This window comes from Tauraco erythrolophus, chromosome 9 (assembly GCF_009769465.1).
Source record: "Tauraco erythrolophus isolate bTauEry1 chromosome 9, bTauEry1.pri, whole genome shotgun sequence".
In the NCBI taxonomy this organism is placed as follows: Eukaryota; Metazoa; Chordata; class Aves; order Musophagiformes; family Musophagidae; genus Tauraco; species Tauraco erythrolophus.
In genome coordinates, this window is record NC_141473.1 from 15,284,057 (window position 1) to 15,298,573 (window position 14,517).

The following is a 14,517-nucleotide window of genomic DNA, read 5'->3' on the forward strand; positions in this document are numbered from 1 at the left end:
AGCCTGAGAGGCTCAGCACCCCCGGCTGTGTCACCTACAGCCTGTCTCCTCTCTGCTTAGCTCCTGAACTGGCTCTGGGGGTGCACGTAGGAAAACCTCAGCCCCTCCTGACTTTTCCCCTGCTTCCAAAACAGCTGCAGCCCCAGCTGCTCAGCAGCTCGTGGATGTGGGGCTCAGAAACCTGTGGCACACTGGGACTGTGCTCCATGGGCCAGGCAAGGGGAGCCGGGGAAGGAGGCAGCTCTGAGCCGGGGGCCGCGGAGAGGGAGCAGGATGCAAGGCAGAGCCGGCAGGAAACTCACCTCTGCAGCACGGGGCTGGAGGGGGGATTTGGCTGGCAAAGGCAGATTTAGGGGGGCCAAAGCCTGACACATTTTCCGTCGTTAGCCATGTCCGGGATTCGCAACATGACCGAGCAAAAGCCCCGGAGCCCGGAACAAATTTGCAGGAGGGTGTTGGAAAGCAAAAGCAGATTTTTGCAGCACGATGAAGGAAACCAGATCCTCCAAGGGGTCCTGCAACAGCTTTGCTTCGCCCTAGCTTCACTAGGAAAGCAAATCCCACAAATTCCTCGCCTGGAGGAGAGGAGAAGGTTGTGGGATCCCTCCCCCCGGCACAGTGGCAGGAGCAAGACTCTAATAAAAGGCACACCAGGTCCCCTGCTCCTTGGAGCCAGGGAAACTGAGGCAGGGAGTAGTGAAGCGGGTTGCTGGGGGGCTCTGGATCCCCAGTCTCGTGTACGTGGGTTTTGCACTGCCGTGGTGTGGAGCAGCCCCACTGCTGCTCCCAACAGCTCCGCTCCAGCGTTCCAGCCAAGGTAACACCATTGCTTGCACCCCAATACCCTCTTCATACCTGGCTCCCGGGGTGGGGTGAGAATGGACATCCCCCAGGAAATATCCCCCCAGAATTATCCCCCCATTTAATTACAGCAGCTTCTCAGTGTTTCAACCTGTGTTTCCCACCTAAATTACTGGATGAGAGACACTTCTACCTGCTTTCCCAGCCATACTGACCCCCAGCCTTTTCCCTCCCATTCCCTTGTCCCCATGGACCCCTGCAAAGCTGATTCCTGCCCCCCACCCCGGTCCCCTCCTGCCTTGGAGCATGGAGCAGAGCATCAGCCCAGGTCCCGAGACATGGCTTGGGGTGACCCCAGTGTCGGGGTCCGTGGGAAGGTGTCGGTGTCGGGGGCAGAGCGGCCGAGCCCCGGGGTGCAGCAGGGGAGCGGGACCCCGGCAGGGAAGGGGTGCCGGCCAGCCCGCGTCCCGGTCCAGGGACGGGCCGCGGGCCCGCAGAGGGGCGGGGGGACTCACGTTTCGCTGACATCACGGCGGGTGCCGGAGCAGCCGGGGGCCAGCAGCCCCGCCGCCACGGCCACTGCGCACCCGCGTCTGCCCGCCTGCGGCCCCCCGAAACCGCCGCTCCCCGGCACCGGCACCTCCGGTAAGTGGCGGCTCAGGGCGGGGGGGGTGACTCCCGGGGGAGCCCAGGGGACGCCGTGCCCCTTCCCAGTGTCACCGAAAATCCGGACAGAAACTCTCTAACACCAGGACTTAGCCAGGACCCCCAGCATCTGAACCCCGGACTTGGGGAGCCAGAGACCCACTTTGGGGTTATCCCCCCTTCTCTGCCCCCCACATCCATCAGGGGCTGGAGCCTTGCTCCATACAGCCCAGGGTAGGGAGGGTTGGGGGGGGCTCCCGCACCAGGTCCCCTGCCCCTTTCACCCCGGGGGGACTCGGTGGTCTCCGGTAAATGGGCCAAAGCTTTGCAGTTTGTTATCCGGGGGTACATGTGTGCGTAACCCACCGAGCTGGCCATCCCCATCACCCCAGCTCTGGGCTGCCTTAGCCCTGGAGAGTGGGGGGGCTGCAGCCCACCCTTCAGTGCTGTTCCCAGCAGGAGGGGAGGGGGCAGCCCAGCTGCCTGGGTCCCCTCCCCAACCCCACTTTCTCATGTTTGGGGCAGGGGACTGTAATTTCACTCCATCTCAGGAAAGGCAGCCAGGGTATAACTGGGGCCCAAGGGGTGTTCATAAAGAGATTCAGCTCATCCTTGCCTCCTCTGAGGACAGGCTCTGAGACCCCACGTGTCCCCCCAGCAGAGATGGGAAGCCTGGGACAGATCAGCCTCTCTGCTTAGCCAGGATGGAGGGGTAATGAAGGCTTGGGATTTGGGGACAAGGACCCTGCTGTGCCAGAACAGACTGACCATGCTGGGCCTGCTGCCAGTCCACTGACTGCCCACTTATGCACTGAATTCCTCTGTGCTCAACCTCAGTTGCCAGTGTGATAACTGAGGGGGTCACAAAGCTTTCTTGGGGGGTTGTTTCAGCCCCTGCTTGGGTGGCTGGTGCCTAAAATGAGAGGTGGCGACACAGGGAGGGGAGGAGGACAAAAGCCAGGCATGACTGGGAGCATCCTCCTGGCTTGGCTCCTCTCAGCTGGCTGCCTCCAGCACGGAAAGAGCCCCTTGTCTGCAGGATCAGCCGCTTCACTGCACTTGTCTGGACGGTGAGAGAGGAAAAAAGGGCTTGTGACTCTTGCAAAACGATGGGGAAAGGAAAGGGGCGCCTGGCTTGAGAGCAGCTTCCTGAGAGGAGACAAGGAGCAGGGTACAAACCGGCTGAGCCATGACCGTGTAGAACAGCCTGTCCAGCCCCCTGCCAGCCCTGTGGCTCTCCAGGCCATGGTGGGTTCAGAGCAGGCTGGGCTCTGCCTGGTGGACTGCCAGGGAAGAAAGATGAAACCTAGTGGGTCTGGGTTGAGCAGCTCTGTCCCGCCGGAGGATGCTTGGTGTTTTGGGGCAGGAGGTGGTTGGGGAGCCCCAGGATGGGAAGGATGTGGCTGTGTGACTGGGGGTCAGAGGGCCTGGGACATCTCTCCTGCACATCATGTAGCGTGACCGCTCAGGGCAAGCCAGCTGGGAGCCAGAGTGGTGGGGGTGTCCCCTCTGCCTTAGTAACACACATCCTCCCTCTTCGCAGGCCAGGATGGCTCCTCGAATCTAGCCAGGCAGGCCAGAGCAGTGCCAGAGATCCCTGCCCAAGTGATGGTGGGACTGGGATAGAGGAGCTGCCACGAGGATGTCTGAAGCCAAGACCCTGAGCTCCTCTTGCCTCGTGCTTTCCTTGCTCTCCGTGCACTGGGCTTTGCTCCAGCTGGGCCAGGCTTTTCCCAGCACCTCTGACTACCTCCAGCGGGGCTGGCAGAGGCTGCTGGAGGAAGGGGAAGGCTGCGGGGAGTGCCAGCCGGAGGAGTGCCCGGCGCCGCGCGGGTGCCTGGCTGGCACAGTGCGGGACGCCTGTGACTGCTGCTGGGAGTGTGCCAACCTGGAGGGACAGATCTGCGACCTGGACAACACCAACCACTTCTACGGCAAGTGCGGGGAGCACCTGGAGTGCCGGCTGGACCCTGGCGACCTACAGCACGGAGAGGTGCCCGAGCCCCAGTGTGCCTGCCTCTCCCACCTGGCCCTCTGTGGCTCCGACGGCAAAACCTATGCCCAGATCTGCAGGTTCCTGGAGGTCACCCGTGCCCACCCCGACGCCAACCTCACCGTGGCCCACGAGGGTCCCTGCGAGTCAGGTAGCATCCATGGGGACATGGCAGTGCTGGGAACTGCATCATAGAGCAGCAGGTCCCCCCAGTCACTCCACCCTGCTGCTCCGGGACAGCCCCTGCAGATCCAGCACCTGGAGAGGTCTGGGAACAGCTTTGCCAAGTGGGAGCAGGGTTTATGGGAAGCAGAAAATCCTGCCGGAGCAGATGGGAAAGTTCCAGGGAATTGTTAGCAAATTCTTGGCAGCAGCGCTGGGCTCATGCTGGCCCGGCGCTCCCGAGAAATGCGGCTGCCTCCTCCAAATGGAAACCTGAGTTGATTTGACTCGGCTGCACGATTCCTATCTCCCGTTTAAAAACCCAGTAGGGGTCTGGAGGGGCAGGCAGTGGTGGGGAGATCGTGCCCCAGCCTGCCCAGTCCACACAGGTCACCCGATGCTGTCACCGCAGCCCAAGGGGTGTCAAGGTTGGCTTTATTTTCTGTGGATTATCATGTCCTTGAGTTTTTCCCCTGGGTATATTTGGAGGTGGAGGCCTTCCCTTGACTCATGCTATCGGCCAGATCCTGGAGCAGATGTGGGTAGGAAGGGTGGTCCTCACTCCATCCTTCTAGAGAAAGGATGTGAGACCTGGAGATATTGGCTCCATACAGCAGCCAGGGACCTGCTCATTCCCTTAATCACTGGCACAAGCCCGGTGCCAGAGCAGAGGCCTCGTTCGGCTGAAAGCTCAGCTGGAGAGTGCCCCTCTGCCTTTGCCCCGCAGGAGCAGCATGTCTGACCATAAAGGAGAGCTTTGCTTTGTAGTGTTTCTGTTACTGAACTGTTCCCTGCTGCCCATGTGTCTCTGAGCATCACTGCACAGGTGAGGAAAGCGAGGCCAGGAGGGATGGCAACCCCCCATGGGCTGGGGGGGCTGGAGAGGGAGCTCCCAGTCCCAGGCGTGAGGAGGGACCATGTCCTGGGGCAAGGTGAGGGTCTGTCATGGGTAGGAGAGAAGAGGGGCATGGGAAGGGGCCCAGCATCTCTACATGAGCCAAATGCTCCCACCCCAGAGGGGACCAGCCCAGGAGAGTCCATGGAACCTGCCAAGGGTGGGACCTCTTCTGAGCCCACCCTGCTCTCCTGTCCCCCCATCCCCAGAGCCCCAGATCACCTCTCCTCCCTACGACACATGGAACATCACTGGACAGGATGTCATCTTTGGCTGCGAGGTCTTTGCCTACCCCATGGCATCCATTGAGTGGAGGAAGGACGGCACGGAGATGCTGCTGCCTGGAGATGACCCCCACATCTCTGTCCAGGTGAGCAGGCAGTGCACCTGGGACGTTAGACATGGCCTCAGGGTGACCCAGCGCTTCCTAGAACTCGTGGGCAACCAGGGTAGTCATCCTCTGGAGGTGGCCAAGCCTGGCTGCCTGGGGATGAGGAGGGGTGACTGAAGCCTGCACACCATGAGGACTGGCTGAGCCAGGGCTGGTGTCTCAGTGGTAGGAACCATCAGCATATCTCTCTTCTGCAATTTTTTCTAGTAGTTTTTGAATGTGTAAATGTCTTTCAGGACCTGTACAGTCCTGCAGCAGGGAGTTTCCCACCTCTCTGCCTTTAGTTTGCTCTGCCTGCTGGCTTTACCTACAGTCCCACTGGCAGAGCTGGAGGAGAAGACCTCCCAAGGCCCCTTCCAGCCTAGGTTATCCTCTGCTCCCACCAGCAGACTCAGGCAGTCCCTGCCCTTTTCTGCTTGGAGCCGGGCTCCCCTCCCAGAGCTGGCATGTCCAGGGGTCAGCATCCTGCCTGTGGCTGGCCCCGAATATAGTGCCCAGCCTGGTGTACCCAGCTATTAGAGGTTGTGGGCAGAGGCACAGGGGCCATGCACCGCAGCCAGGCACTGGCAGGGAGAAAATGGTGGTGGGACAGATGGAGTGAGCCAGGGGAGCAGGTGGGACCTGGCACCGTTGCAGGGTGACATGCTGGTCCCCCTCTGTCTTTCTGATCTTCACGTTGCCCCATAACCTGTTGCAGGGTGCAGCCAAGGACCTTCACCACAAGCAGGGCTACCCTGCCTGGCTGGAGGAGACACAGCTGTCCCCCGCCCCCAGCCACTGCACCATAATAGCAGCCTGCAAACACAGCTGCAGCCCAGCTGGGTCAGGAAAAAGCTATTTCTTGCTGGGGACAAACAGAAAATAGTGTGGCTGGCGCCAGAGCGGTCTTGGGACCTCACTGCCTGCTGGAACAGGGGATTTGGGGCTTCTCTGAACCACCCCAGGCTAGCTGTGCCCATGGCACAGATACTCCCTTGCTTCTGCCACCCCGCAAAGCTCCAACATCCTCCTGCCATTTGGGGACCACGGTGGCACTGGGGGCACAGCTGGGAGTCCAGGGCACATCTGCAGGATCCTACCCAAAGCCGGGCTCCCAGACTTTTCCAGGAGCAAGAAGATGCCCATTCATCCCACCTTCCCTGGGTAGTGGGAAAGGGGGGACCTGCATCCAGGGGGTCTGCGCCTGCCCCTAGAGTAGTGCTTAGGTGGGGGGGCAAAGAGTTTCCCTGGGGTTGTGTCCCCCTTCCCATCCATCCCAGCACCATGTGGGGCTTTTCTGACACCAGGGCTAACTGAAATCCCCACCTCTTGCAGTTCAGAGGCGGCCCCCAGAAATACGAAGTGACGGGCTGGCTCCAGATCCAGGGTGTGCGGGTGACGGATGAAGGCATTTACCGCTGCTTCGCCAGGAACAGGGTTGGGGAGGTGGTGGCGTTAGCCAGTCTGACTGTCTTCACACCAGGTGAGCACCGTGTCCTCTCTGGGGATGAGGGAAGGGGTGTTTGGGCAGGGTGCACCGCTATGGTGGGAGCTGCTGGTGCCTAGGGCCATACTGGGGATGCCCCAGCGAGCTGCTGTGCACAGTTTGGCTTTGCTCCTTGTGGGTAAGGGGGCAGGCACCGAGGGGAATGAATGTCACATTGTCCTCATGCTGCCATTTTAGACCAGCTCAACCTGACGGGCTTTTCCCTGCCGAAGCCCAGCACAACGCCTGAGGACTACGGGGAGAGCGAGGAGGACTATTACTAGCCCAGAGATGGGATATCCAGCTACAAAGATGACCTTGCCCATGGTGGCCGTTCCTGAGGGTCGGAGACATCTGTGGAGCAAGCAGCCCCCAGGCCAAAACTCCTTCTCTGAACACTCCTGGCACAGCAGCCTCTTTTTTGGGGTGGGGGACAGGGGGATACATCCCTTTGCTGGGGGTGCTTGGGGAGGGGGCATTGGCTGGTTGGTGGCACAGGGCTGGGACTGGCTTTACCTGGGGTGGGGTGGGTCTGTCCTCCAGTACTGAGTGGGGATGCGGTGGCAGATGGGACACTGCGGGGACAGTCAGGCTGTGTGTGACAAGGACTTGGTGCTGGGAGTGGAGGCAGCCCTGCCCGGGGAGAGAGAGGCCGGGGCAGGGACATCTCTGTGCTGTGCAAAGCGTTTTGGAGAAGCCAGAGCAGAGGGTTGGGACCTGGCCACGACACTCCGTGTGTCACCCCTGGGGCTGATCTACATCCCCCGAGCGCAGGGACAGTCAGGCTTCTCCTCGGGACCCAGGGAACCTGCTGCCAAAACATCCTTCTCTCCCATTTTGTTTTTAACCAGAAAAGTAGTGATTTCAGGAAACCAGACACTTGTGGTTTTCAGTGCTGTCTTTTCTCCAGCCCAACCACCCACGTGGTCAGAAACACTTTGATCTTTTTTGACCGACTTTGTGCTTTCCCTTCAATGCAGCTTGTTATTTTGCCGTGTAGCTCAAAGCTGACACAGACCAGGTGACCATCCTCTATCCGCAAGGATTATTCTGGGGATGAGGGAGGGTGCAAACACCATGCATGCTGCCTTGTCCTTTGCAGTGGTGCTTGGGTTGAGGAGGTGTCCTGCCCATCCTGAGGCTCACAGCTGGTCCTAGTGTGGGTCCTGCCCCTCTCACCCCACATGGGGATAGGGGTACCCAGCAGAGCATCCCCTGTGCAGTGGGAATGCATCAAGCTGGCTCTTTGCACCCACCAGTTTGAGTCCTATCCTGCCCCTGCCTGTCCTCATCCTGAGGTCCTGTGCCCTGTGGCACCAGGGGTCTCCACCCAGGTGACCAAAGCCCTGCCAGTGTGGAGAGGGCAGCTCTGTGCCTGGCTGGGCGAGGACAAGGAGACTCCTGTTTACGCTGGAAATGCTCATCACCTGCCTCCCAGAGCTCATGATTTAGAGCAAATTCATTTTCGGGGAAGGTGGGAAGGAAGCCCACAGCTGGGCTGTGCTGCTCTGTGCCCAGAGAGGGCTGGCAGGACCCATCTCCATGGGCATCCCAGGGCCAAGCTCACACTCAAGGAGTGCTTTGACCCTCCAAACCAGCAGCATTTAAGGACTTTTGAGACTCAAAACCTCCCCATGGACCAAACTGTCCCTGATCACTTAGTCCCAACTCCAGGGAGGTCCAGAGCTGTGATGGGGAGCCAGACTCTGGAAGGAAGGAGTTGGCTTGTCCCCAGCCAGGAGCAAGTAGGATGCAATGAGGCTGGTGGCTTGGGTGCTGGGCTGCTCTCCTTCCCTTTCTTTTTCCCCTTTTCTTCCTCTTTCTCTCAAGAGTTGGCCCAGATGATGCAATTACGGCATCGAAACCTGAACAAGCAAATAAAAGAGATTTGTCTGGAGCTGGCAGAGGTGCAAAATTCCTGCAGCTAGTGAGGCTAGACCAGCCCTGGCCCCTGTGCCACAGCCTGACAGGGCACAGCCGGCAGCGCTGCCTGCCTGCCTGCTGGGCTGCCTGTCCTCTCTGGCAGCAAACCCCTTCTCGGCTGGGGAAATGCAAAAGCCATCCGTACCTTAGTTTCTCCTTCCATTTTACAGCATAATAGCATCCTCCTGGGGCTGCTACGTCAGAGTTGGAGGGTGTTTGGGAGAGACCGGGGACAGAAGCGTGCTGCTGGTTTTTGATATGCTTTTTTTGGTGGAAAATCTGCTTTTGGAGGAGCTGGGATGTTTTCACTCATTGGGATCCCCTCCCTGTTTTGCACACAAATCAGCTGGTGGAAATGGGCCATGTTCAGGCTGAGGCTGCTGGAGGGAAACCCGAGAGCACCCCGGTGCTTCAGCAGGCGTAAGCTGCTCGCTGGGCTCCCCACTGGTGCCCAGGGCTGGCCACCGGCCAGGGCTGCCATGCCAACCCTCCCCAGGGCCAGGCTCCCCCTGCCCACCCTGCCCATGCCGGTGTGAATCAAGGTTGCACTGGGTGTGGGTGCAGCGCTGTGTTCAGTGGGGGGTTGCATGGGTCAGACCCCTGTCCCTGGCCCTCTGTATGCTCTGCAGGGAGATGCCCTACCCAGGTACAAGTGGGCATCTGCATTTTGGCCTCAGTCCTTGCCCTCTTCAGCTCTGCGCCTGGTCCTTGTGTTACCTGCTTGGTACTTGGCAGTGGGGACGTGGTGGCTGAGAGAGAGGGGAGCTCAAGCAAGAGCCCTTGACCAAAATTAACCAAACTGGGGGCTGTGTCTCCTGATTTCACCATGTCCCAGTGCAGAAGGCAGCTGTCTGCATCACAGGCTGGCAGCTCGGCCAGTATTGAGGCTTTGCTTCCCCCAAGATGAGGGGCAGCAGAGCAGCCCCAAGGTCATGGAGGGGACAGATGTCCGCCCCCCCCAGCTCCTGTTCTTGCCGTTTCCAGCCACTTAAAAATTAAAGGAGCCAATATTGCTGCGCGGCTGGAATCGGTCACTGCCACAGAGCTTAATTGAGGTTATTTGTTGGCTCTAAAAATGTTTGGTCAGCTCTACTGACGGCTGCTCAGATGCTTCCTGCAGCCCCTGCCCCAAGGAGAGGGTCCCCCTGGACTCTGTTGGTTGCAGATACTCTGCTTGGCTCCAGGCACCCGAAGGATCCTGGGGACCCGGTCAAACCTGCTGTCAGTGTGGGAAGAGGGAGCGTGCCCTGGCAGTGTGCAGTACTGAATCCCTTTGCTGGCTGGTTTTTGGGGCGGTTTGTTTCCTGGGGCGGTGGGGGTGGAGGAGGCCATGCGGCTCCTGCCAGCCCAGCTGCCTGTGCTCAGAGCAGCAGCTCGGCCCAGATGTCGGGCTGACGTCAGGGACGGGTCAGCTGGACTGGAAAGCGCTAACGTGGCCACTGGCCCCAGACATGCACCGGCCCCGACACCTCCCGGCCTCCCGGGGTGTGTGGGGTGCAGGCACCTCCCCGGGCACTGAAGGTCACCATGAGGCTGGGGACAAAGTAAGGGCACTCGTCCTGCCAGCACCTGAAAGACCCTGAAGACAAATGTTAATGGAGCCAAAACCATGTGGGTAAAGACCCACTGGACCCCAGTCCCGGAGTGAAAATGCACCAAGCTGACACAGCCCTGCCACCATCAAGCATTTTGGCCACCCCTAGTAGTACCCACAGTTCTAGATGCTAGGGGGGAAATTCAGGTAAAACAGCCTCCAAAGCAGCTGCTTTCTGCCTGAAACCTGCAGTTGCGTTGCACCCAGCCCCTGCTGCAGGCTGCCAGTGGGACCTTGACTCTTCCCACCACTCCAGCCTCTGGTGCAGGGACACCATCCAGATTCCCAAACCTCTCCAGGGACCATCACGACCCAATAGGCCACCGAGGTGATTGATGGCTGACCCAGTGGTGACACCAGGGTGCTGTGCTCCCCAGACTGCCGACCTGACATCCTCAGTGCCTCCTCCATCCTCGCAACCCTCTGATGCTGCCCAGAGCTTGCCTGCTAGCAGGGACCCCGAGCAGCCGCCGAGCTGCAGGGCTTTGTGGTCTGCAGGGAAGCCCCACCAGTTTTGGAAGATAGAGATCAGCGAAAACATCATCAGCGAAAACGCACTGTCCCTGTCATCCCAGAGCCCAGATTTGGGCCACCGGCGCGATTAGCCGCTAAACAGTGCCATCTCCTGGCAAAGCCACTGGCCACGCCGAGCCCTGCCACCGTGCTGGGCAGCAGGCGGAGGCACACAGGGCCTTGGGCACCCCTGGAACTCTCCGACTCCCCAAATCCAGCCCTGCCTACTCCATGCCCTTCCCTTCCCCCTGGTAGCAGCTCTGCCTTGCTGGGAGGGGCGATGCCATCCCGAGGGGTGCAGGTGCTAAACTGTCCCTCGGGATGCTCATGGGAGCCAGAGAGCATCCTCTTGACACCGGCTTTGGGTGGCTGCGGCAGGCACAGCTGGGATGGGATAGCGCTTGGAGATGTTCAGCCGCTGCCCTAGGGGGTGTGCTTTAAACCGGGGCTGCAAAAGGGTCAAAACCTCTCGTGGCCACCCTGCCAGTGTCCCCACACCATGAGTATCTCTAATGGGAGATGGATGGCTTCTGGCAGGGGTCTCAGCCAGCCTGAGCTGAATGCTGGTCACACCTGGATGGAAACTGGCAGCGCTGTAACTTCGCTCTGCTAAGCAGGTAAACTGAGACACAGAGCAACCAGGCTTGGGGAACTCAACCAGAGCCAAGGAGACAAGATGGGCAGAGTGGCCAGCTACACCCGGGATGTCTGTCCCCAACCTGTCCCCACCCCTGGAGGGGTGGCATTTTCCCTTGTGCCCTCTGCACGACGCCTCTTCCTTAAGCTGTGCTGGTTCAAGGGGAAAATAAAAAGAGCAAGACCACTTCCCTGCCTCCACCCAGCACTTACGCCATCTGATAAACAAAATGGAAATAAATCCTCCTGCGTTTGCAGCAAATAGGTCTCCAAGGGGGGTTGCTTTCAATAATTCAAATGCTGTTGCAGAGCAGAGCCCACGCCACTGGGTTTTAATAAACACAGCCGTAATGTGACATGCAATTTATTATTAAGCTTAAAACAGGAAGCAAAGAGTTTAATAAAAGCACCAGGTTCCCTGTCTCAGTCACAGCAAGTGGGGGATATGCTGGCTGCGGGCGGAGGCTGCCAGGGCTGGCTGCAGGGCCACGCAGAGCCGGGTTCGCTTTGCCATGTACCCCTTCGGCTGGGACCGCAGGGACTCCAGACAAGGCATGGAGACATGAGCCAGACCGGAGGGAAATGAGGAATTACTGCATGGACAGGGGCAAGGCATGAAATGCTGCCTGCTCCCTGCCTGCTGCACCCCGTCCAGTCACCCAGGGCAGCCTCGGCAGGGCTCTGCCCTGGCATCACAGTACACTTCTGAGGGCAGATTGAAGCCTTGGGTTTAGTCCCTCTCCCCCAACACTTTCTCACCCACATCTCTTCCTAACCCAGCTCCACCTGGGCAGCCCTGCCCTACTCCACCCTCCCCGCCCCGGGGGCTGCTTTTAAGAGCAGACAGAGGGGACAGCTGAGATCCTAGGGACTGAGTGGTTGTGTGATGTGAGGTGCTGCAAGGTCTGGGACAGGAGCTGGTGCTGCAGCAAGTGGGCTTCTCACTGGGCTGCATGGATGTCCCTTCAGGCCCTGGATCTGCTCAAAGGGTGGTGACAAGTAGTTTCTCTGTGGGAGGGGGCTCAGCTGAGGGATGGTGCTGGATGTGAGGTAGCTGGTCCAGCTATATCTGAGGGCACCTCTGTGCACAGGATGGAGGTGGCAGCATCACCTAACAGGAGTGGGGCACTGCCTTCTTGCTGTCCCTGCTCTGGGCTTCCCTGGACACATGAATGCTGATGCATCCCCCAGAGATGTGGCTTTCTTGCCTCCTCTTCTTGCTCTTGCATCCCAGCAGCACCCTTTTTGTTTGAGAAGAGTCCTGGCAAACCCCAGTACCTACTGCAGAGACCAGCACTGCAGCTGGAAGAGGGGAGGGAGGTTGTGCAGGGACTGCCTATGCTGATCCTCTATGGAAATGGGGTTTGTGGAAATGGGGTTTGTGTGACTGCCCTGTGCTCTGGCTTGGGAGAACAGCCTCAAGGAAAAGTGGCTTCTTGGATGCAAGCTTTGCTCTTGCTATATTAGACAACAGAGAGTCTCTTCCCCCCTAAGACTGTGGGAAATTAGGAGCTTTGTCCCAGTCCAGCCAAGGAGCAGCCTGGGGCTCAGCCAGGGGCTGCAGGGCACCTGCAGCTCCTTCCAGCAGAGCCAGCAGCCTCCTATCTCAAGGAGGGCTTTCCAGCCAGATAAAGCCGCGCAGGCAGCCTCCTTCCCCCTGCTTAGGCTGAAGTGCTGGCAGGGCTGTGCTGTCGGGGGCAGCTCTCACGAGCTCTTTTGCTGGTGTTGACAGCAGAGGGTTCATGGTGGGACTGATGCTGGATAACATCCTCTGGCTTCTGCCAGCACCAGTGCCTTGCTGGAGCCTGTAAAAGGCTTTAACTTGATACTGCTTTTCTTTTTTCTTGTGTTTGTTGAAATCTCCACTACCTCTTGCTGCTTTAAAAGCCCAAGGGCTGCTGATGTGACTCTGTGCATCTGCTACCGAGGCTGTGAGTGGGATGTTGAACCTGCATCCAGTGAAGGGACATGGTGTCTTGCCTCTCTCCTTGAGATGATGATCCCTGGACAGGAGAGGCACCAGCCTCTCTTGGCTGGTGCCAGCTCTTGGGAGAGAGCACCAGCCCAAGAGGGGCTGGAGGGCCCCGTCAGCTCTCTGTGTGAAGGAGCGGAGGTTCTTCTTGCAAGGCAGATGTTTTTTTGGCCTTCACTCATGCACAGCTGGGGAAAGAACTTGCCCTTGATGATCTGTGGGGATGATGGTCCTGATTGTATCTTAGCTCGTGTGCTCATCCGATGTCCAGAGTCTGTTCCCTGTGCCCAGCGCAGTTTCCCTTGGGCTGGGCTTTCCCCACCGTGTGGGACTGGGGTCTGACCCCCTGGGGAAAGCGGGACAAGCTGGAGCGGGGAAACAACTCGTGCCTGGGCACAACCTGTAGAGAGCGCAGGTACCCTTTGGAGAGCGCCTGTGGCTGGTTATCTCGGAAGCAAGGAGGTGCTCAGCAGGGACCTGCCTTATCGCAGCACTGGTTGCTGTCTCTCCTCGCAGCCCTCGATGCCCCAGGGCTGCTCTCTGTCACTTCTGTGCTCCGTAACAGCCGGAGGCAGGCGGAAACGGGAGCCCCTGTGCCTGGTCCCTGCCGGAGTGCACTGTTTCGGAAGTGTAGGGGGGTATCTGGCTTGCAATTACTGAGCCTTTGGCTTGGCAGGCCTGAAAGTGTGAGTGATGAGATCTCTGCAGAGCAGCCCCTGAGTCCCAGTGGGTTGGGGAGTGCTCAGACCTCAGCAGCCTCCCCAGCTGTCTGGGCTCAGCCGATTTGGGAATGAGGGAGGGGAGCATGGGACAAAAACTTTGGACTACTAGTGAACACCCCAAAAATTCACTTGGCTGGATGCCCACACCCAAAGCCCAGCCTGAGCCCTCCCCTTTAACAACCTCCCTCTCCCAGCCATGTCTGGGAGGAGAGGCAGAAGCACCATCTCCCGTTCCCACCCACCCTTCTTGCTTTGCAGCTGTGTGTTGCTGTATGTGGTGGAGGGCTGGGGCGGCTCTTCAGCATCTCTCCAGGACAGCTGCTGGAGCCAGTCCTTCCCTGCCAGGACAGCCCAGGTAGGGAGGAAAAAAAAAAAACCAACAGGAAAAAGGAATAATTTTTTATTGCATCTTGGCTGGGGTCAGCGGGACCAAGAGGGTCTTAGGAGCCCTGTTCTGGGGTGTCCTGCAAGTACAGCTGCAGCCAGTGGATTGAAGACTCTGTCTGTAGATAACAAACCATCAGCCACTGGGCTGCTGCAGTTCCAGGATGGAAGTAGCCATTCCCTTGCAAGCATTTTGGGAGAGAGGATGCTGCCTGTCCTGCCCAAGGATGGAGGAGCTAGAAACAAGTGCTGCTGATTCCAGCTCGACAGGGCTCGCTTTAAACATGGGGAGAAGGTCAAAAGCACTGAGCACATTAGGATGGTGTCCTCAGAAGTCATCCCAAACTCTGGCTCTCTCCCACCAGCAGCTTACTCTGGCCTTGGGGAAGGAAGGGTTAAGCTGCAGGTCTCAGCAAAGCAA

At 59.0% G+C, this 14,517-nt stretch overlaps 1 protein-coding gene across 1 annotated transcript; it reads left to right on the forward strand.

The window, feature by feature from the left end:
* Positions 1–3,088: 3,088 nt before the first annotated feature.
* KAZALD1 (Kazal type serine peptidase inhibitor domain 1) lies at positions 3,089–6,636 on the forward strand. Its single transcript, XM_009980355.2, has 4 exons — positions 3,089–3,590; positions 4,706–4,866; positions 6,202–6,349; positions 6,551–6,636. Exons 1-4 carry the CDS (start codon positions 3,089–3,091, stop codon positions 6,634–6,636), a joined length of 897 nt encoding a protein of 298 aa, XP_009978657.2.
* Positions 6,637–14,517: the final 7,881 nt, after the last annotated feature.